The sequence below is a fragment of the Centropristis striata genome, chromosome 4, assembly GCF_030273125.1.
Source record: "Centropristis striata isolate RG_2023a ecotype Rhode Island chromosome 4, C.striata_1.0, whole genome shotgun sequence".
In the NCBI taxonomy this organism is placed as follows: Eukaryota; Metazoa; Chordata; class Actinopteri; order Perciformes; family Serranidae; genus Centropristis; species Centropristis striata.
In genome coordinates, this window is record NC_081520.1 from 35,805,710 (window position 1) to 35,830,159 (window position 24,450).

Below are 24,450 nucleotides of genomic sequence, written 5' to 3' on the forward strand. Positions count from 1 at the left end.
ACCAAGGCAAAGCCACAGAGGACAAAAGTTCAGCACTGCAGCTAAAGTGGCCAATTACTGTACATGTCTGGGCATGTTGTATATCAATTCCAGGAAATAAGAGTCTACTTTGGAAATGTAATTAGCTTAGTTATTTAGTTGCTTTCTGTTATTGTACAAATATTTCTCATGCTTCATGTGTCTTATGCAGCACAAATCTGTTATTATAAATCTGAGTGAAAAATCAAGTCATAATTCTTTTATTAGCTTTGAGTTTTGTTCTTTTTTATGAAAGTGTACCAGTTACAGCCCAAATATTAAACTTTCTCCCATTCATTTTAATACTATAAGTATTAATTTCCGGTGTTGAATTAAATCTGTGGACTAGTGATCTACACATCACAGGGACATGAGTCATCTAGTTGTGAAAGCATTGTACTGCAGGTGAAGCTTTTCCTCACACGGCAGGAGACTTAAGGTTTGGTTGTTGGCTCCATCTGCTGGAACATTGGTGTCATTGTTTATGAGACAGTTATTTCTATATCAGTGCTGTGAAATGTTTGTCAGAGCTGCATTCTTATGTGTAGCACCAAGTGTTATGAGGATACTGTGTTTATTTATTTTGATCTTTTACACTGGTTGTCATTTTGTGTTGTTGTTCTTTTCCTTGTGTTGTTTCTTTTCCTTTCATATGTATGTGTGCGTGTGTTTGGGTATGTATCCAAATGTGGACGCGTGTATGTATGTATGTATGTACAATTTCGCTGTATAGGTAAATTATATTTATGTTTTTGTAATACATGACATGTTTAGACAAGGATGTTAACTTGTCATATTTAAGGAGAGGGGGTGGGAGTTTATAAGTTTTACTTCTTCTCACTCCTTTTCGAATATGTATTCTGTCATGTTAAATGTTTTGTCTGACTCTTTTTTTATTTATTATTATCTGTTTTCATATTCGAAATAAACTTAAATCAAATTAAAAAAAAAATCAAATCAATACCCTAACAAAAGAATGTATGGAATATTATGCAATTTATATTGTCATCTGTTATCTCAACAATGTTATGAATTTTGACTGTGAAACAATGAAATTTGTTGCACTGCTTCATAACTGTTTATGCCATGGCACATGTTTTCAAAATCTGGATGTTAAATGGATCAGGGTTTTTGGCCCTTTTGCAAGAACAAAATCCACCTACTTCTTAATTCATTCAATTTTACCAGTTTACTTAAAAGCCTTAAGTAATATTTCTCAAACACTTCAGGAAAAGTACTGCCTGATTCAAAAACTACTACATTAACATAAAACATATGAACACATATTACAAATAAGGAAATTTTAATAACTTTTATGTGAACTGTCCAGATCATGTCCTCATGGACATGTCCATATTATAGGTTATCAAAATCTGAAAAAAGTCATATTATATATCGATTTTTGTCAAAAAAGGTAAAATTTAAAAATGTCTCAACTGGGTCAATTATAGTTTGTTGATACATATTAGAGCATAATATGGTCAGAATTGACAAACACCATATTATGGGATGTCCAAAAATAAACCCCCTAAAAAATACTCAAGTATGACGATTTTTGTCAAATTTTACAATGCCTAAAATGCTTAAAATGGGTCAGTTATAGTCTGTTGATACAAGTAGTAGTAAAGTTTGTCCAAAAATAGCACAAAAAAACACAACTCCCCCCGCCAACATATTATGGGATGTCCAAAAATGACCCCCTACAAAAAAGTCATACTATGGCATGTCGATTTTTGCCAAAAAGTGTCAAATTTCTAAATGTTTAGAAATGCTATAAATGGCCCAATTACACTGTGCTGATACATGTAGTAGTATAGTTTGTCCAAAAATAGTGAAACACAATTGCAATTGTGAAAAAAAAAAATCACACCTTAGCATTATCTCCATCAGTCAGACTTTATTTAACAGTCGTCATATCATTTCAGTGGCTTGGTTTTATTTGTTCCGTTTGCTTTCAGCCTACTTAGACAGTCAAAATTGAGATCCATCCATGATAAATCTATCAACAAGGAAAAAGTAAATGACCTGCTGTGTTATAAAATCTTAAAATTGTCAAATTTTGTCAAAGTATTTGGGAAAAGGTTGCATTGGCATCTCAGTTGACTGAAATCAGTGCTTAAACATTCATCAATAAGCATAAGTTTCAGTTGAGAGAAAAAACGATGAATTGTGAATAGTTAAGTGAATTAATTAGGCAAAATGTGAAGCTTCATTTGAGTTAACATTGGCTACATTAAAAAATTGGGACATGGGGACACTAGATAATTTACAAGCACATTGAAGCCCAAGAAAGTATTTTTGACAAATATTTCAAGTATCTCAAAGGGGACTTAAACAATTTTCACAGAACAGACCATCACTTCCCTTCCTTTATTCCATCCGACTTTCAATATGAAAAGCAGTAAATAATTTAATTATTTTTTAAAAAGGATATCAAAGTCAACAATTCATCACAGGATCTAAATCCCCATATCGTGGCTTAAACACAGTTATTATTTCTATTCAAGTCAGGCAGCAAAGCTCATACATGTATCAAAGCACATACAAAAAGATTAAACAGATAAAAGAGGTGTTGGTGCTACACCCACACTTACAGTTAGACAACCCTTGTTTCCAGATCCACCAACGACAGAACAGGTATTCCTCCCAGCCATGAAATAAACATTAGTCAAACACTGAAACAGAGCCAGTTGATCGCTTTTCAACCTGAATTTGAGTTCTTTGTCGTCATTAAATGGACGGTGTAGAGGCGAGTGTGCTTTCTTTAAAGTTGGCTCTGAAAAACAATCACGAGATATCAGACCAGAGCAACATCGACAATAATTCTTCTGCTGTACACACATACACTTAAATATTCCTAAAAAACATAATTAACAAATAATTACAAAATATAGAAAAACAACTTAAAGCCACTTGCTGTTGCTACATATGTTTGACATTACATACATACAAAAAACAAAACAAAAACAAAAACAAGGCAACACTAATGACACGGGGCTGTGCTGTGAGAGGTCAGGCAATACCGCCTCACATCCTCTCCTAATCATCTTGTAGCATGTGTTGTTTTGCTCCATGAATACACGGAGTGAGTCTTGAGTGTGTCCTGTCTTTATCTCCTGGAAGTGGTGAGATATGTTTCAGACAACTGCGGCCGTTGTATCCAAGTCCAGCTTTTCTGATGTACGTGTGTGTGAGTATGTGTTTTTAAGGGGCCAGCAGAGTTAATTTTCAACAAAATGAGTGCGTGTTCCAGGTTTTATCTGATGAGGTGGTAGGTGAGCCAGTACATGAAGATGGGCTGTGCAGCTGCTATAGACATGGTGAGGTACATCCTCAGCTGGTTTCTGGCTCCTCGGACTAGCCTCCCCTCCGCCGCCGCCTCAGATAACAGCTTCAGACGCAGGGTGCGAATCTGAGGAGAGACGCAACCAGACATTCTGTTATCAACCATTAAACAGGGTTCGTACACTTTTTTAGCAATGGTTTTCCATAACTTTTCAATTACTTAATAACCTTTCAATGAATTTTCAAGACCAAAAAATGAACGCATTTTAGTCGGACCACTGTAGTCGGTGCCTCTAACTCAAACCACATACACATTTTGATACACCTTGCTATGTTTTATTTGTAACTTGAATTCTTATTAACACACATTTACATGAATTAAAGTTAAAAAAAAATCTTCTGACTGAAATTTTATTTGCGCTACAGCCAAGTCACATGCAGTGTTTGAAACATGTTCCAGGTTACGTTACTTGACACCTGCTTAAGAAATACTAATGCATAAGAATTCGGCAGGCATATTTTACACATTCTAAAAGAAAAAATATTATCCAGCAATATTTCAATGACTTTTCCAAAACCTTACAGATGATTGTACCTGTACACAGGTACAGGCTGTCTGTGTGTGTATTCGTGTCTTTGACTGGTAAAAGTATTGCAGAGAGCTATGGTTTGTAGAGGTGAGATCAGATTGAAGGAAAAATGTCCAAGTTGCAAAGAAGGAAACAGAAGGAAATAATTATCTAAAGTGACATGGCATCCAATATAATATGTTTGTGCAGGAGACATCTGCCCTTAATTACATGTCAAACAAAGACATTAACCTCTCTAATAACTTTTCAGTTTTAGGGGATGCAAAGTTGTGTAGAATAATTAGCGAATCAAGCAACTGCAATCCTTTACATTTAAGAAGTACCACTTTGTAAGAAGAGTATTATCCTTGTTTTGTGAATAATGCGTTGACAGTCATAAAATTATAATGTGTCCAAAATACGATAAAAATCACTTAGTATACTATGTCCAAATATGCAAAAAAAAGACCATACTATAGTATGTCAGGGAATGTTAAAAAAAGGTCAATGTGTAGTTTGACCAAGAAATGCCAGAGAATAGCAGGTTGAAAAGTGTGGATAGTATAGTATATCTGTCCTTAATTATTTGTAAATAAGCAGTTTGTCTATTACTATCAATATGATTTACTCTCTGGAATTAGTAGCTGCTGCTACTCACCATAAAGACAAAGATGGCAGCACAGCACCACAGTAGAGAGAGATAATATGCTGGCCTCCCAAACAACAGGCCTGCTACTACTCCTACGATCATCCTGAGGAAACAGAGAGAAGACAGACAGAGTCAGAGGTTAGATGTAATATCCACAGAGTCTTAGTGTTAAACTAAGAAAAAACTTTTTTTTCTCAGAATCCTTTAAGAGAAAATTAGCCATTATAAAAGAATAAACCACTGAGTAAAATACAGAAATACAAGTGATGAGAGGAGTGAGACGCAGAGATATAAATACCCAACATATTTGTAGCCAGAAAAAGCCAGAAGGTCTATGGTTGTGAGGTCGGTGTTAACAGTCACAAGGTAGAGTGACAGCAGGACTGCCAGGACTTCCATAATCAGCCAGACCAACGCTGAGCTGGCCTGAACTCCCAGCAGCTCCGGAGAAAACCTGAAGTGTGCACAAAATTATACAGTTTCTTTAGATTTATATACTGTGAACTCTATAGTCGCCTGAGGAAATGAGTCATCAGTGAAAAGTATTTATTATGCATTATCAAGCTGCAGTGATATTCTTGTTTTTAGCACAAGGCTATGCGAGCGTTTAAATTTCAATATGATTAAGAGATCCATTTATTAGATTTATAATGTTGGAAAAAGTTGAATCATTGCAACACCATAGTTATCCATCTTGATTTCATTACATCAACAGAAAAACCCTTTTAAATGGCTTCGTGGTTTCATCTACTAAAAATAAAAATTATTGTTGTTCTGTGGGTGTCTATCAAAAAAAAAGAGCAGTCAATAAAATAAAGCTGAAAAAACTTGGACAGTGTCTTTGTGGAAAACACCTGGAATTCACAATCAAATTATCAAAAACCATTAGTATCTTTATCAAACCTGTGTCATGCTTGTATTAGTTTTTAAAAAAATATAAAACCAGGGGAAATTCTCATTGAGATTAAAAAAAAAAATCAAGATAGGCAGCACCCAAATTAACAGACACAAAAATGCAGAATCCTAAAAAATCAAAAACATTCATCAACATTCTTCACAAGTCATCAACATAGAACGACATAACATGTCATAACATAACAATTAATCAAGATATCTACAGCCAGATGTGGTTGCCATAGAGTATCGCATGTACCTGTTCTGTGTGCCGAGGGCCAGTCCAGCCACCAGGACATATGTGATGAAGCCCATGGCGGGAATGTAGAGATCAGGAGCGTTTACATCAAAGCGTGGAGCCACAGGAGTGTCTTGCTGGTAGCTCACCTCCCAGTTCTACAAAACACACGCATGATTACACACTTACAAATCCTTAATGACTACACTCGCTGAAAGCATGTAGTTTAGAAGAATAGATTCCCGTAACATTCTCTATATTATAGCATATAATCTGGATTACTTTTTCAAAAAATAAAATTTTAATTTTAATTTTAAACTACAACAGGCAGAAATAGGGCTCAATCTTATTATTAATAATAATACATTTATTTATATAGCACCTTTTAAAAACAGCAGCTTACAAAGTGCTTTGAAAGAGTGCAGTTAATTACAATGAGAATGATGCCATAAAGCTAAAAACAATTCTTACATTAAAAGAAAAACAATAGAAGATACACACAATTAAAAGGTAAAAGGAGTAAAAAGTAAAGAAGTAAAAATGAGTCGTAAAATAGAAAGCATTACATAAAAGCAAACCTACAAAGTGGGTTTTAAGAAGTGATTTAAAGGAGGTAAAACAAGAATATTTTTCACATGCACAGGATTGCTTTTACCTGTACTAAGTAGCAGGCACACTAGAAAAAGTTCTACGTAGCAGGTGTGAGCAGACTTACCTCATGCATGTAAGGGAAAACTAGAAGGCCCAGCTTCTTCCCCACGTACACTGTATCCACAGCAAAGTAATATTTCAGCTTGGAAATTGGGATGAACCTGTCCAGCTGAAACAACCAAGCAAACAGAGATTCACACACACATTCAGCCTGCTTTTGCCATGGCCTGATGCATCACCAGGCTCTTGGGATCGTTTTGTCTGAGCCCTTCTGCATCCTTTCTGGTAAGCAATAATTTAAAAATATTTATGAATGAGTCTTACATTCTTGTCCACCATTTCCCTTCCCTGGGAGGCCAGTGAGCTGCCATATGCCATGGCCAGGTTAGACATGGGGTCTGACAGGAAGGCCTCACCAGTAAACCCTGCTGCCTGAGGCCCGGCCTGCTGGTTACTGCCAAAATAACAAAATAAATATGTGAAGTGAAAGAAGATGATGGATGCTTCAGCTAAAAAATAACATCAAATATGATGTTCAGGGATGACACCAGAGACAGACCCACCCACCTGTACCCTGTGTTTGGTCCAGGTGCAGCCCCACTTGTATCCTCAAACAGCTGGTTGCCTTCTGAACCATCCGGCGAGTTATTCCTGAGACGCATATTTGGCTCTGGATGAATAGAAAGAGAGGTTAGATAAAGAGATAGTCAAACAAAGATATAAACCTCTCAAATCACTTACAATTTTAGGATGCAAATTGTGTAGAAAAATTAGCAAAGCAAGCAAATACAAGGCAGCCTTTTACAATAGTAAATACCACTTTGTAAGAAGAGACTTTACCTTGTTTCCCTCACTCTTTTTTGTTATGTAATATTCAAATTCATATACATTTCAGAACAGTCAATTAGTCAGCATTATTTGTTAGTTTCAATGTTACATGTTATAATACTTTAGCTATTTTGCATCGTTTTTAAATTGTTATTGCCTTTCTGTTTTTTAATCCTTGAAAAATGTGAAAAAACTGTCCTATTGAAGTTTGTCTAAAAATGCCCCAAAAAACACAGAATTATAATAATGTGTTAAAAAATACCAGGAAAATCACTTAGTACAGTATGGCCAAATAGGCTATGCCATTAAACACCATACTATATAGTCTGTCAATGAACTTCTAAGAATTGCCAAAAAGCACCAGAGAATAATACATTGACAATTGTAAAAGTATAGTATGTCCAAAATATTTTAAAAATCCCATGTTCAAAAACAATAAATAACGTCATTCTATAGTATGTCGAAAAACCTTAAAAAACTGCCACAGCATACTTTGCTATGCTATAAAAATGCCCAAAACCGCAAAAGAATATTGCGTTGATAAATGTAATAGGAAAGTATGTCCAAAAATGTAAAAAACAAAAAACAAGCCATATGCTCAAAAGTTTCAAAATATTAGAGGCTGACAGTATATCACAGATATTAACCACTGTGAAATATGCATGACGTGAACTTTGACCCTGTTGGATCTCTGTTTGTTAACTTCTATGCACCTTAACAGTGTCGCCTAATCTTGTTGGAGTACAAACGTTACTGTATCTTGACAGTGTAGTATCCTGAGTGAAAAACATTATGTGGGAAATTTAATTTAATTCTCCACTTATGAAGGGGCTATATAGGCTATACACTGCTAAAGTGACTTTAGCAGCATGTGCAATCAGAAACACAGATCAGCAACAGATTTTGTGGGGTTTGAGTAACGTTACAAATTAAAATTTTGTTTGCAACTGTGCACCAGTGTGTATGCTCTATGCAGAAAGGGCTTAATTCCCTGAGGGAGTAAAAACAGTATCACACACTTATCACAAGAGCAGATTACATCATCCCTAAAGAGCCATAAAAACAGTTTCAGTTGGACCTACTTTCCATGTCATCCCTGATGGCAAAGAATCTATGCCGGACATATGCCATAAAACTTGCAGTATTACTTAGGTCCATACAAAGGGACATATTTACATCCTCAAACATAGTAAAATACTTGGCACAGTCTGTCAACCGTAGCCGTGTGATTTCCAACTTATAAACGTAGTGTGCCATGGCTTTGGTGCTCGATAGCAGGTCCGATTTCGGAAAAGCTGAAATTTTAAGCCATATTTAACCCTATAAAGCCTGAACCATGAAATAATTGCCAGAAAATTATTTTTTTTTAAAAACCGAGTGCTTATTAACCTGCTGACGAATTTTAAAAAAATAAATAAATTGCATATATGAATTCTAATTTGTATCATATTTGATACATCAGGTCTTTTTGTGCAATTTGTTGCTCACAGATTGTTTTTCTTGAACTAACAAAAACATATAAAACCTAACATTTTTAACCTATTAAGACTTTGACTTTTCCTTTTTCCTCATACATGCAAAATACATATTTTTTCCATATAACACAACATCATACATCAGCTGATATTAAGTTTTTTAATGCAGCAATGACTGATCCACTCGTGGAACCTGCATATCATTTTTGCTACATCTGATATTTTTGTGCAATTTGTTGCTCAGTTTGTTTATCTTCAACACATGTATACATCAGGTTTTTGATGATGTAGAGGTCTCAACAATTACTGTATCTAATATGATACACTTGGCTTTATAGGGTTACGAGTATTCAAGTGTGTGCTTGGATCCTCTGAAGAGCGTGATTTAGGGATGCTTGTTTACATTTGAATGATTGCACATGTTCTGGTTACAAATACTTGTTTTTAAGGCCTTGGGGAATATTTAGCATCGTTACTAGCCCTTAAACTCACAAGACATTCCTGCCTATGGAGCAGAGTCAAAAATAAACCAAAGCTCTGAGGTCTGACCCAGATTGAAGCTTGGAAACAGATGCAGTAGCCAACGTTAGCTAACATGCGTAAACGCTCACCGTTGTATAATTGCACATAACAGGCAATCACATTAAACAATCTGTACAGATTCACATCCTGTCATTGCATAGATACTTCCACACAGAAGAGACGCAGATTAAATGTACCGACTCTGTTACGTATCTGGTCTCCGTTAGCCAGCTTAGCCCATGTACCGTTAGGTAAATTAAGCTAGCGATTTAGCATGGTTAATTTAGTTTCACTTTTGGCAAATGTGTTTTTCCCCACTTATTTAACGGTATCTAATTAGTTAGCTAATTGTTAGCCTCAACCGGCAGCAGAAAGCTAGCGAGTACAAAATGTGCACATACAGCCGTTAGAGAAAATCAAAGGCTAATTTGATCGATGAAATCACGTACGTAACTTACGCTGTCTGAACCCGCTTTGAGTTGCAGTATAATCCATTTGGAGTCACTTAATGGCAGCAGTAGCTGTCGGTGAACCAGCTCCACTGAGATGCTGTTGCTCCTACTGGTTAGCAAGAACTACACAGGGATGTTGGAGTCATTCATACATTTCACACGGAAGTAAACCTTTTCTTCTTCTTCGCTAGTTTTAATGACGGGTTACAAACTAACGCGAAAAGTGATTATCGCCACCTGCTGTACGAGGCCGGCTCTACGCTGGGGCAAGAGGGGGGCGAGCCCCCTTAAATAAATGTCTTGCCCCCTCAAATCAAAATTTTAGAAGTTATGAAAGCACATTTTAATATACTCACAAAATTAATATACATTACAATTTGACAAAATTATCTGCAGTGGGAAAATCCGCTGAAAAAGGGACACACGATACACGATTGTTGGTTGAAATCTGGATGAAGGATGTTTGTTATTGTTATTTTGTTATTTTATTAATTTATTTTATTTTTATTTTTCAGTTTCCCCCCTGAGGGATTGCCACCTTATTGTGGTCAGGGGGTTTACGTGCCTCAGTGACCTTAAGAGCTAAACCAGCAGGAGCTTAGTCTTCAGGTGGGACACCTGGACAGGTCTGAAGGCCTAACAAAGTGCAATCCACTTCTCCAGGTTGGGGTTGGGCACATAGACCCCTTTCAATGAAGAAAGCATCGTTACTATAAACACAGAAAAAAAAGTGCTGGAGCATGATGTGTACACATGACGCCCCCTCATATATGCCTGCCTAGAACCGGCCCTGCTGCTGTATCGAAGCATCCTGGTTAAATAAAGCATACATATTCTGTTTGTCCTTTATCTCCAACATTTTGTAATGCTCCATTTTATAACTATTTCTTCTAACTTACTTGAATCTTAAATTTGCCTCTTGCCTTGATTTTTTTACTTTCTCATACATTCAACATTTATTTTACCAACTAAGTAATTTGCTCAAGTTCAGTTCTTAAGTAAAAGTTGAGGTACTAGAGCATTTTTATTTTACAAGCCTAACATTTAAAATATTGTGTTTTTTACTCTCTTATTTATCCAACAGCTTGTGTTACTCATTACATAGCAGATGCAGATTAACAACGTTAAAGCTATGAACACATTGATGCATCAATAATTATAATCAATAATGAAACACATTTTCCCCTCCATAATAGCTACTTTTACTTTGGGTACTGTAAGCGTATTTCAATGCCAATGATTTATATTTCACTTAAAGACGATCTTTAATGCATGACTAAGTTACTTTCAATACTTTAGATAGACACTGTTGCTAATAGATATGGGCTCCTGCCAAGTATTCATTATTATGGTTTCCTATCATGATCTTTCTCTTTTTCACCTGAACTCATTCCAGTAAACTGGATTATTAATGTACCCAAACATTTCCTGATGACCTTTGCTTAACTTTTGCTTTCACTTTACAACGCCTTATATTCCTCCTCACATGTTGATAACACTGATATAACTGACAGACATAGTTTTTGAGTTGTTTTCTTTATTGCAGCACTTTGTCATTGTCAAGTGTCCATTCCTATTATTTTCATGTCCAAGGAGTTTGGTTATGATAGTATTTTCTTTTCCTACATTTTCAAAACGGGACTTTTTCTTGTGATTGATAATTTTCATTATGGTATTTTGACTTTTACTGGAGTGAATGATCTGAAACTTTTTATACCACTGTGTTTTCATGATGCTATATACTGTGTAGTGCATTCAGTCCAACAAAGGATTGTATCATTCCATGATGCATGTATTCTGTTTTCATATTTTTGTAAACTCGCCTGTCTGTATCTTGAGCTGTTGTGACGTCTACATTTCCCCACAGTGAGATAAATAAAGTCTTATCTGATCTGATCTTATCTTATCTGTCACTGATGTAAATTGTTTTCTACTTCTAAAATATCATTGCCATTTTGTAATCAATTATTGTTTCAAATTATTTGCATTTATGTCCCCTTCGTTTCCCAAATTTGAAGAGGCAAAGAAAAATGTAACATCCAAACTTGGAAATTGATATGAACTGTGCCTGAGAATGTGTGACTGCAAATATTTACAGCAGGAAATTACCTTTCTTTGGAATTGGAGCAGCCACATTCCTGCTTAAGTTAAAAACGGGTGATAAACATCCAACAGTCTGCAGACCGCCTTCTTCTTTTATAGGGAAGAATTAAAAAAAAAATTAAAAACAAGTCAGCAAAAATGTTTTTCTATTGTGCTTCTTGAATAAAAAAAGATACAGGATTTCAGGAGACTCATCAAGAAATTGGCAGTTGGTTTTTCCCCAACTGACCATGGTTATTTCACCTTGTAATGTGGTCATCAGGAAATGTTTGGGTACAATAATGGGAACAGGTAGGCCAATGAGTCAGTGCTGTCATTTATTATTGCAGATGGTAATATTGGTTGGTCAGTCCACACACTCCTTAGGTCCAGACTGCAATATTTTAATGACTTTTAGATGGATTGCTTCACACATTTATGGTTCCCAAAAGAGAAATCCTAATGATGGCTTTACTGTTATCTTATCTGATGTTATGTTATTTTTATGTTTACTAACAGGTTGACAGGAGAACACAATGTCAGTACAGAACAAAAACTCCCTCCAGACATTCATTAAGTTATATAAAATATACTAACCTACAGTTTATAATGACCTTGTGAAGGTATGGTTGCAGATAAATAGGACAATGTGCATGAGTGACGTGTTTTTTGTTTCTGTTTCTGTTTTTCATGCTGAGAAAATTTCCCCAAAACATTTGTCATGTCAATCAATCATTGTTGTCTCGGTAGCATAAAGGTGTTTACGAAACCAATGCATTTCCTGTATTTCCACTTGGTGAATGTGAAAGAACTTGAGTGCTGCCTTTTAAAGGTTGATGGAAAGCTACCAGCTGGAGATCAAGGAAGGATAAATATATATATTCCATGAAAGGCACCAGTTCTTATAAGTGTGCAGGAGAAGACAGAGCTTCCTTTTTGACTGAGACATTTGTGTGGACTCCAGATGTGTGACAGTATGGCTCAGAGGCAGACAGAGAATAGTGGCAGCCAGACTGAAAGCAACCAGAACACAGGTAATCTGCCCTTTCTCCTCTTTTTTTAGTATAATATTGTATTTTTTTAAAACTATAGCCTTGTATTTTATTTTTTATTTCATGCTTTAAATGTAAAAAATAGAGACGACCCTAACATCTGACTGAAAAACTCAAAACAAAATAGATCCAGCTCACTAACAATAATGTATCAATAATCTCTATTTTTAAGATTCTTTAATTTTTCTGTATTTTGTACTCTGATTATATACAGTAATGTGTTTACAAAACATGATACGGGTAATTAAAAGCCTTTATATGACATTTTTTAAAATCAATTTTATATTTTTCCCATGCTGCCATGTCTTGATTCTTAGTCTGGAAAATAACACAATTGATCATTGCGTTTGGTTCTAATTTATTTAATTTTTAAGGTTTATTCATTTTATTTGCAGAAAACCTCACATCTTTTATCAATATACACACCATATCATCAGGGAAAATGTGCATTATTGAGACTATTATATGTATGCTGATTTAGTGGCTGAGAAGACTCAAAACACTGAAATTTAGGAATAAGCACTCAAGCAAATTAAGACAGAGATTAACAGTTTTCACAGCACATCACTGACTGGTGTATCTTGAGTGTTTAATTAGTACACAAACAGTATTTGTTCTTTCAGAGGGAATGATGTTCTTCAACTTTCCAAAACCACAAGCTGCTGGTTAATTAGTGAGCTGTAGGTATTTACCTGAGGCTAAATGCACAGAACACTTTTGCTTTCACTTATACATCAGCAATGTGTTCTTTAGTTTGGTGCTCTAGCTTTGACTCCATCTGTAGACTCAGACTCAGTTGAATCAGAAAAGTTAACACAATCCATTCAACGGTTCAGCTAACTAACTTTCTTTTTCTCACAGAGGAAAGGAACTTCTAGAAAACAAAATTAAAGTTTTACATTTTTGTTAAATGTTTCAATTTAAAAATGAAAAAATTAAAGTGCCCAACTTCTTCTACAAATTGAAGAAAATCTTCTGAAGATAAAATCTTTAATCTACAAAAACAAGCCTCATGTTGTCACATCCAGTCAGACTGAAAAACTCAAGTTGCCTCTGTGCCACCAAATAAGCTGTCTCATTTAGCACTGTGTGCTTATACAAAGGAACATGGAATTTCTGCAGTCCATGTCCACCTTAACCCTAACCAGCAGCTTGTGGCTTTTGGCAATAGTAGAATAGAACATTATTCACTGTGAAAGAACAAATACTGTTTGTGTACTGATTAAACAACCACGATACAGTAATGTATCATGATGAATGGGTATAATATTTTTAGGGTGGGCCTTTGTTTAGGTAGTTAAAACATGTTTTGTTGCAGGCACCGTCTGCAGCAATGCACTCATTCGTTGCCTGTCTCGATCGCGTCTCGGTCTCCGGAACACGCAGACATCATCTACTGCTGATAATACAATGACTGTGGGTAAGTACCTGATATAACCCCACTTCAAAAATCAGAACTATCCCTTAAAAACACATAATATGGTTGAAAAACCTTTAATAATTGCATCACAGACTTTTCTCAAGAGGGATATTGCACTGTGCATGAATCCATGGATGTCATAGGCCTGCACTCTTAGATACGTACAGTACAGGCCAAAAGTTTGGACACACACCTTCTCATTCAATGCGTTTTCTTTATTTTCATGACTATTTACATTGTAGATTCTCACTGAAGGCATCAGAACTATGAATGAACACATATGGAATTATGTACTTAACAAAAAAAGTGTGAAATAACTGAAAACACGTCTTGTATTTTAGATTCCTCAAAGTAACCACCCTTTGCTTACTAGAATATAAAACATGTTTTCAGTTATTTCACACTTTTTTGTTAAGTACATAATTCCACATGTGTTCATTAATAGTTTTGATGAATCTACAATGTAAATAGTCATGAAAATAAAGGAAACGCATTGAATGAGAAGGTGTGTCCAAACTTTTGGCCTGTACTTTATCTACAGTGATATATTATTAAAACTGCACTACAGTTCCTATAGCATATTGAATAACTCACTGCAACTAGTCAACTACTAAAGGCATTTCTCACACTGTTCTGTAGATTTTGATCCAAATGAAGAAATGCGACTGGTGCTCATTGGAAAGACTGGAAACGGGAAGAGTTCAACAGGAAACACCATCCTTGATCGTGAGGCTTTTGCGTCAGTCCTCTCTCCACACTCTGTGACATCAGAGTGTGAAAAGGCCAGAGGAACGGTGGATGGCCGCAGGGTCGCCATCATTGACACACCAGGAATTTATGACACAAAGTACAAAGAAGCAGAGGTGGTCAGAAAGCTGAAAGAATGCATCTCTCTCTCCGCTCCCGGTCCCCACGCGTTCCTGATTGTGATCAAGTTGGACAGATTCACACAAGAAGAACAGAAAACTGTCGAGCTTCTGCAGCAGGTGTTTGGTGACAAAGCTGCAGATTACACGTTGGTTATCTTCACTCATGGCGATCGGCTGGGACGCACAAGTATTGAAGATTTTTTCAGAAAAAGTCAACCACTTACTCATTTGATTGAAAGATGCAACAGGCGGTATCATGTACTGAGTAACACATGTTCCGATAACACACGTTCCACACATAACACACAGGTGTCTGAGCTGCTTGCAAAGATACAAAGGATGATCAGTCATAATGGAGGGAAATTTTACACGAATCAAATGTTTGCAGAGGCCGAGCGGGCGATCCAAGAACAGCAAGAAAAGATCCTGAGGGCTAGTGCTGAGCAGAAACTCAAAGAAGAAGCAGAACTGAGGAAAATGTTTGAAGGAGAACTGCTGGAGGAGAAGTTAAAGAATCTCGAGAAAGAGTATCACAGGAAGTCAAGAGAAAAGGCAGAGAAGAAAAACAAATATATTCAAACTGGTTTGATCATAACAACCGCTGAAGTGGGTATCGCAATCGGAGCAGCTGCAGGAACTGCTGGAGGACCGCTGTTCATAGGCCTCGGAGCAGTGGTGGGCGGAGCTGTCGGGGCTGTGATGGGAGTTGCGGCACCAGCTGCAATAATCGCTCTGAAAAATAAATGCGCTGTACAATAATTAATAAACATGTACTGCCAGAAAACAAAGGATCTGGCCAAAGAACGGACACAACAACCTGTAAATTTGTTCCAAAAACCTGTGGCTAAGTGCCAGCAGAACAATATGGTTCCCTTGGGTTCTGATGAACTCTGCAGTTCCCCTCAACTCCATGGAGCATTTTAGCTTCTTTCAGTTTATTGTTTTGGTTTAAAGGCTCACAACTTTACTGTTTTGGGTTTCAGTGATTATGTTTTCCCTCTGTAATGCACAAATTGAGTCTAACATTAGTCAAATGCACAGAAAAACAACTCCAAATTAACAGACTGTTCTCATTCTAAGGTTGTCAAATACAGCCGATTTTTCACAGCCCTTGTCATATGATAATGACGCACAAGGCACCCTTTAGCATGAGGGGCACCAGGCTTTTAACAAACAATTTAAACCCATCGACAGCAATATTAGATGCTTTGAACATGTGCTTAGTCAGGTGGTGCAGTATGAAGAGTGAGAAAGTCCGCAAAGGGCGGACGTTGGAGTAGATGGACGGCTTTGACCCATAAGACCAATGTTCATGTTTTGTATGAACTCAAAAAAAGTGTCAATTGTGAGTTAATTGTGGTGCAGGGCCACCGAGTGTGTTAAAAAGTCACCCTCCCGAGCAAGAATCTGTGACGTGGGAATGAGAATGGACTGAAATTAATGTTAATGCCTCTCTGGGTCTTCTCAATGTGTAAATCATTGAGAAGTAAAATTGAATATATGAAATTGAATTGAAATTTAACTATTCATAAAATTGAATATGAATAGTTAAATTATTGAATATTCAATGCATTCAAGTTGAGGACTAACTTCCCTTTTTTATGAATTGAAATATGGATTTATGAGTTCATGAATAGAGTTCATTTGCAAATACAACCATCCCTGTTTTGATTATTTTTCAAAATCTTCTTTCCGTGTGTATTTTTATAGCGCAATACATTTTTATAGTTCCATCAAGGGAATAAAAAACAAAACAAAGGCAAGTCAGTCAAAATGGTGTTCATTAATTTTCGAAATGGCTTCATCTGCTTTCGCAAATTAACTCTTTTCTAATTCTTTTGTTAATAATGTGTGTGTCATCAGCAGCAAACCATATTTATACACGGTAAAAGTAGTTGTGCATTTGAATGTGTGTGAAGCCTTTTTTTGGGGGGGGGGGGGGTAGACGTCAGTATATATTTTTTTAAGTGCCTTTTTAGCTCCATTGACATCAAAGTGCTTTTCTATCTATGTCAAAGCTGTTTTAGGCAGATGGAAAGTGGATGTGGAAGTAATTTTACACAATAAGCAGGAAGTCTTCAGGCAAATCCATCTTGGACAGACAGTATTCCTTAATATGAATACACAGTACACACACACACACACACACACACACACACACACACACACACACACACACACACACACACACACACACATTCTTGTACTTCTATCTTTGTGAGGACCCTCATTGTAACAGTGAATTCCCTTACAAGGTTATAATAGTTTTGGATTTTTCATTAGTTTTAGTTTTAATTTCGTTGTGACTTTTTTTTTTCAAATTCTGTTAGTTTTAATGAGTTTGCTAGATTTAGTTTTATTTTTTTTTGTAATGGGGTATTTGTTGGGTGGGAGATTAAAAGAGGTCACAGTAAATTTAGCCTTTATTTCCTTTGTCTGATCCATCTTCATTATGTATGAAAAAAGTTGACAAAGATGAAAACGAAGGACATTTTCACTATAATTTTAGTTAGTTTTGTACCCATACAATACAGTTTCAGTTAATTATCATTATCATGTAACCTTTAACCCTTAAAACAAAGTCTGAAATCTCAAAAAAGCCTTTAAAGAAGTGAGGACCGGTCGAAATATCCTCACTCTGTTGGTTAAAAACGTGTTCCGGTCCTCACTATGTAAGAAGTACAAGAAAACACACACACACACACACACACACACACACACACACACACACACACACACACACACACACACACACACACATTAATGATCAAATTGTGGTGGAGTAATGTTTAAGTAAATGTGAGGAAAAATAAAACCTCACTGTCAATTACCTGTCTATGCATCATTCATATTGCTCCTGTGTGTCTTTTGTTCCAAATCCCTTTGTGTCTCACTCTGTCTGCTGACAGCTGGACTCACTGGCCCTCAGGGAAAATGACCATCTCTCCTTAAATGGACTGTGCTGTGCATAAAGGAGCCACACATTGCGCTAAGCTAGCCCTGCCTCACATGCACATGCCTACACACTCACACAGGGCAAATAAATGTACAGTCATTTTCTCGCTCTTACTTGTAACACACACACAAAGGCCACAACAGGGCCTATTTTAAGGGCTTTTCTCATGCGGTAATAATTGTTCCAAAGGCCACAGAGTACAATAGAGGTCTACAGTTAACAGCTTGGTCTGTTGTGACATTAGAGACACGTAAGTGGCTTGAGGTGAATCTGTCTTTGGAAATTAAATTCAACAAGCTTATTTCAAGCACAGACAAGAAAAGAAGAAAAAAAAGCCATGTGCATCTGAGCAACATTTCATTTTGGTATGTGTCCTAATGTGATGTATCTGTGCAAGATTTTTTTTCAATTCTTCCTATCCCATTTGTACCAACAAGGAAATGTACTTTATACACAGCACAGGGTCCCGGACAGTAAAGTGATATACATTAAGCACAGCTTGGTTTTGTATGTTTTGAGCCTTAAAGTATCTTCTTATCCACATGCTTTAATGGCATTTTACACTTTTGTATAAAGCACCTGCCAGAAATTCATTAAGTGCAATGGACACATTACAACTAATTCTGATGTTTAAAGTCTGTGTTGGGACTCTGTTACGTGCCAGAGGACTGTTTGTGTGTGTTTCTGCCTCCCCCCGTTCAGGCTGAAAAAGGAGCATTGTGAAGATCACCGCGGCCATCTTGTTCTTGTTGTGTCTCTGAGACTGGTGTTTCGTGTGCTATGACATTTAAATTCGACTTGTTAGTGCTATTTTGTGGTGGTGAGGTTAGGACTAGGTAAATTGGGGGTACTTTTTGTGGAGAAGTTAGTTAGGCCTTTTGTTTGTTTGTTTTTCTTCATAGCTAGTTTAGATCGGCCTTCTTTTGTTATATTTGTTTCAACTTTCTTTTGGCACAATCACTTGTCCCATCCTCCTCCACCTTAGTGTGTCTTTCTTTTGTTGTTTGTAAAATAAATCATAATTGTTCACGTCACTTTTGACTTTGTTTGATTTTCTGATTGTCATGTTATTGTCTGCTGGCTGGGTTTGGTCAGTGGACGTAACAGACTCTGACAATGACTCCACCAAAACTCCAAAAGATGGCCTCCAAGAAGAAGTCCATTGTTCCCAAAAACAGCTGATCTTGAACTTTGAGCTACAAAACGTCAGCTTCTTTGCCCAGGCTGGCCAAACAGCAACATTCCAAATTGCTACACTAAGACGATTCTCCTCAGCGTCCCTGATGACAGCAGCCTACTTTAACTGAATTTGCTAAGAAAAATCAAACTGTGCATTAATACATATTTTCATTAGCAGAATTTCTAGAAAATTTGCACTCATAAAAAGTTACTCATTTCATTTACTCATCAAAATTTTGAAAACCTTATGGTTAAAGTTGACAAAATTCTGATATGAGTAATTTTTGAAGGCACTGACACCTATCTTGATAATCATTTTGCTGTCCCTTTTAAATATATGGACGAATAGACATATGGAGTTACTCACTTCATATAGTTTACACATACTATGAGGTGCCCCTCACCCACAACACACACACATTCATACAAAGTGCCAGATGGATAATGTAGGTTAAATAGTTCTTTGACAAGATGCATTTGCTAACATTTGCTGTTCAGCTGTGAAAACAGATTGTGATTAAAACATGAACAATCAAGATCCATTAGATATAGTCAAACTGATGAAATATAATAACAAAAGAATAAAATAACAGTATTATAACATTATACGTATACAGTCATGGAAAAAAAATATTAGACCACCCTTGTTTTCTTCAATGTAGGCTATTGTTCATTTTAATGCCTGCATTTGTTTGAACAAATATAATGATAACAACAAAAATAACTCATAATTTGTTAATTTTGTTATCATTATATTTGTCCAAACAAATGTACCTTTAGTTGTACCAGGCATTAAAATAAACAAGAAACTGAAGAAAACAATGGTCTTATAATTTTTTCCATGACTGTACATTCTGTACCACTTTCTGAGTGGACATCTTTTACAAATTCTTGACAAGTTGCAACAAATTCTTTAACTAATTTTGTGGTTGTCAAGTCTGCAGTTATAAATATTCATTAAGTCATTCGCTTCTCACTTTTTGACAGACCAACAGTAAGGGCTGCTGATTAATAAGTTATCTGCAATCATAAATATTGATAAGTCATCATTAAAGGGTTTCTAGTCTGCAGATGTTGAAGCCCTGAAGCCCTTTCCCCCCAATTAATTAAAAATCTAGCTAAAAGGTCAAAGCAGCAGTCATGGTTGAGGAGGATGGAAAGCAAACCATTAATGCAATATTACTGATCTCTAAACACTAGAAAATGATCTATTACTCATAATAAAGCCATTAGTTTCTAAATCTTTTATGAGCCTGAGATGGATGCAAGAGAGACAAAGATGGAGAAAAACAACACATACACAAAGATTATTCTGATGTTAATTTTCAGATGGAGATAAATTATTCAAGGATTATGAAGTTTATCTAAAAGAAAGTGGGAGCGGGGAGATGTTCTGGATAGCAGTGTCAAAAGAGCTTACATGCGGAAGCCACACCAGCATCAATAATTCTGCAGGGTTTCTCTGGCATGCTTCAAGTTTAACCCTGCCCCCCCAACATACACATCCATACAGGACGAGAGAGAGATGTGCAGAGTGAATGAACTCTTCCATGAAGCATGAAAAGCGTTCATTGTGTCGTTATGTAGCACATCCACAACGGCACTCATCCAGTGAAGCACAGTGGTGCAGTATCAGAGACATTCCTCCTGCTGTTTTTCTTCTTCTTTGAATTTCTTATATTATTAACAGACTTACTTTTATACACTCAAGCTGGCAACTATTGATCCAGGGATAATGGAGCTTTCACTGATGGCAGCACAGGTAAGGGAGCAGAAATATGTTGTACATTTATACACTGAAGTTCTTACTTCTAAGACTTTACTAAGAAATAGTAATGTACTAGGTTATAGTACTTATTATAGTTTTTGGATGGCATCTAATGTCACATTAACCAAGTTTAGCAAAGGAAAATGCACCAATATGTTCCTGAACGTAATTTTTCTTGTATGTTTACCGCTTTGGCTTTATTTCAAAGTTAATTTTTCTACATATCAGATGTTCCTGTTGCCAACTGACAAAGTATTCATGCCCACAGTCTCAATATAATCATGAAATCACTCAGGTAGTTTTCTGATGAGACATTATGCATTTAAAGTTGATGCATGAGTAGATCCAAGGCAGATGCTACAGGGTCTATTTTTATCAGCCAGAGAATGCAAAGAAAGTGACACATAGCTGCACACATTGAGTCACAGGAACGCTAGAAAAGTTTTTGTGAATTTCCAAAGTACAAATTTGCATGGTAGATATATAATTTGAGGCGTCCACACAAACAGAGATGACACAGAAGAGGACAGCAAAGTAGCTTCTCCGAAGGAAGACACGCCAGCACGCTCATGCTTTCTGTTAACAATTGAGTCACTACGAGGCTGCTGCTTCACAATCTTCCTTTCATTTTAGCAACTTCTTGACTGAGTAGCGTGAAGCATCCATGAGCCAGAAAAACATGTATTGCACTGCAGAGAAAAAAACTTTTTTAAAGCTTTCTTTTCGTGTCAACTTAACACAATTTTAAAGTTTCATAAAGACATAGATACCCATGAGGATTATTGCATCCGTTTATTTCTCAAAGCATATTTTGCTGCTAATTTAGCATCATTTTAATGATTTGTAAAACAACAGCAATAATAAGCGGCTTCCAGTATTTCAAGGCATGCGTTATGCACATTTTAAATTTAAACTGAGGGAAATTCATCTCTTAAAAAATATGATGGTTCTCTATAAGCCTAGCAAAAAATGTTTTTCTTATTTTGTTTGTTACAGTGTCACAGTCACTGCAGCAGTCTTAGGCACACACTTGCTCGTTATCATTGCAAAACATTCGTGTCCCATTTTCCGCCTTATTTCTCTCTCAGTCTCCTCTGACCTATGATGTTGAGCTTTAACTAGCCTGAGGGCAAAGCTTTATGTTACAATCAAGGTCTCTTTGTGAGCTGTAGAGCAATGCAGCCTACGGATACGCTTCAAAGTAATTACTGTACTGAAGCTTTTAAGTGCAAGCAGTGAAAGTCCTACTTTTACTGCATTGGATCGCTACTTATTGCTCAGTTTGCAAGGGAATGCATTAAGAGTGTGTTTCCTTTCTCATCAGAAAACAAAACAAAACATGGGTGATGGTTAAGTGAGGAGAAGAAGTTTTTTTTTTTTAAAGCTTTAGATGAGCAAAGTTGTAATGGAGTGGAATTTAATGTCTAAAATGAAACAAATAAAATATACATTGCATTTGTGTGTGATAAAAGCAAATAATGGAGATTAACTGAGGTTATTATTTTCAAGTTCATGTCAAATTCTGGCACTGAGAATTATACATTGAAAAGTAATATATAATGCATATAATCTTAAAAATATAATATTATATATATATATATATATGATATAATGCATATAATATCAAAAATATTATTTATATATATATATATATATGCATTACTGTACAAAAGTCTTAGGCAGGTGTGAAAAAGGTGGTCACACCAAATTTTGATTTGATTTGATTTTTTCTTCTGTTCACTCACTTGCATTTTGTTAATTGATAAAAATAAACTATTAACATTTCAATTTTTGAAATCATTTCTTCCACACGTGCCTTTTCTCTAACCTGTATATTTATAGCAACTGAGTTTGGACCAATTGGATTGACTAAAGCTGAAACAGGTTTCAAGTTGGAGCTGAACACTAGATGGTATTATTGAGCAGGCAGGTTTAATAAACAGGCCAGCTGGACACAGGCCCAAAGTGCCAGGGCCAGCCTAGCCTTAACCTACAAAATGTCACTCAAATAGATAATGTACCAACTAGGAAGAGACTCAAGATGAGCATAAAGAAACATAACATGACTACAAAGAGACAGAAAACAGACTAGGAAGACACCCAAAAACGACAAAGACATGCAAAACAACCACAAAGAGACAAAATGACTACAATAGGGGGAAAATTAACTACAAAAAGTCATAGTGACACAGACTCAAAACAACAGCAAAAGACATTAACTGACAACAAAGAGACATAAAACCACAGAGTGATCAGTGGGGTTTCAGTCAGCTTGGTTGATTTTGAAAAAAAAAAAAAAAAATTCCAACAGCTTTTCATACATCAAACAGTTTATGACACTAAGGTGCACCAGGAGTGGTGCTAAATAACAAACAGGAAGATTTCTTTACAGCCTGACACATGCAGCAGTCCTGTTGTGCAGAATAAGGTCCCTATTTCCTGCAGTGTACTCTGTCCAGCTGTGCAGATGAGATGGAAAATCTCTGATGATAACCAACTGCTCAAAGGTACTTAATCAGCAAACCCTCTGTGCAGTGACACTCAAGTGACGACAAAATATGTTGCAGTCTTGTCAAAGCTTTTCCACATTTGATTTCTGAATTAAAGGGTAAAACTGCATGACAGTAATCAGGTCCCATTTTCTGGTTTCTGGATTGAGACGGCATTCCCCTTTAATTCTCTGAACGTTGTCGCTGAGCCTGTCTACTCCAGACGTGAACCCTGTCCAGCTGAAGGAGTTTGATGGAAGGCCTCATCTGATAGCCATCTGTTCTCAGATAGTTAATCAGGTGTGCTCAATGTGTGGTCTTTAATCACTGCACGCTAACTGTCTCTGCACACTCTGCAGTCAAACCCTCGGCGTTAGAGAAAACCATGCACCTTCACAACTTTGTTTCCCAAGACTTCTTTTCTTTTGCAGCTGAAAAAACTCCGGCTTTACTGAAATGCATCATGAAATAAAGCTTTTGTTTCATGCAACAGCAGCAGAAAGCTATTTGTAATAAACTGTATTATAAAAGCCTAATTCTAAGACCTGGAGAGGAATATATCTCAGAGTGCTTCATAAAAAACATTTCATATGTTCATACATCATGTCAGATGGTGTTCCTGTTCACTGATGAAATGTCCTTGAGCGAGACACTGACCTTTTGTCACTGACTTGGTTCTATCGCTTTCTATCCCAAACCTTGTTTTTTTCAGAGTGAATGTGAGATTGGTCTTAATTAGGTTGTGTCTATCAAAGTGTGTGTGTGTGAAGGAGAGCTAGGTCAGATTACCATCTGCTAAAGAGTTTATCAGCTACTTCAGAGGGTCATGTCTTTGACACAGACAGCAGATCTGATCCATCATGAGCACCTCTTCCTTTCAGTTAGTCCCAAAGGGGTGTGTGTAATAGAAACTAGGTTTTCTTACATGTTCTTGGCAATAACAATTGAAACAGCAGAAGAATAACTTAGAATGTCTGCCTTTCTATCAGCGTGCAGTAAATGTACAGTAAAGTTATCAAGTATTGTAGCATCTCCCCCTAAAAGTAGAAAGGCA

At 36.4% G+C, this 24,450-nt stretch overlaps 2 protein-coding genes across 5 annotated transcripts; one reads left to right on the plus strand and one right to left on the minus strand.

The window, feature by feature from the left end:
• Window positions 1–1,895: 1,895 nt before the first annotated feature.
• yif1b (Yip1 interacting factor homolog B (S. cerevisiae)) lies at window positions 1,896–9,750 on the minus strand. 4 transcript variants are annotated; one of them, XM_059331934.1, is made up of 8 exons: window positions 9,588–9,750; window positions 6,878–6,974; window positions 6,629–6,758; window positions 6,369–6,473; window positions 5,675–5,811; window positions 4,820–4,975; window positions 4,531–4,624; window positions 1,896–3,430 (listed from the first exon to the last, which is right to left on the minus strand). In XM_059331934.1, exons 1-8 carry the CDS (start codon window positions 9,622–9,624, stop codon window positions 3,275–3,277), a joined length of 912 nt encoding a protein of 303 aa, XP_059187917.1. In that variant the 5' UTR covers window positions 9,625–9,750; the 3' UTR covers window positions 1,896–3,274. The 4 variants fall into 4 exon arrangements, with proteins under 4 accessions (XP_059187917.1, XP_059187916.1, XP_059187915.1 ...); XM_059331933.1 differs by having other exon boundaries at window positions 6,872–6,974; XM_059331932.1 differs by having other exon boundaries at window positions 9,579–9,750.
• Window positions 9,751–12,639: 2,889 nt separating this feature from the next.
• On the plus strand, window positions 12,640–15,763 carry LOC131970734 (GTPase IMAP family member 9-like). The gene is made up of 2 exons (XM_059332155.1): window positions 12,640–12,697; window positions 14,775–15,763. The coding sequence occupies exons 1-2, from the start codon at window positions 12,640–12,642 to the stop codon at window positions 15,761–15,763; spliced, it is 1,047 nt and encodes a 348-aa protein (XP_059188138.1).
• The last annotated feature ends 8,687 nt before the right edge of the window (window positions 15,764–24,450 follow it).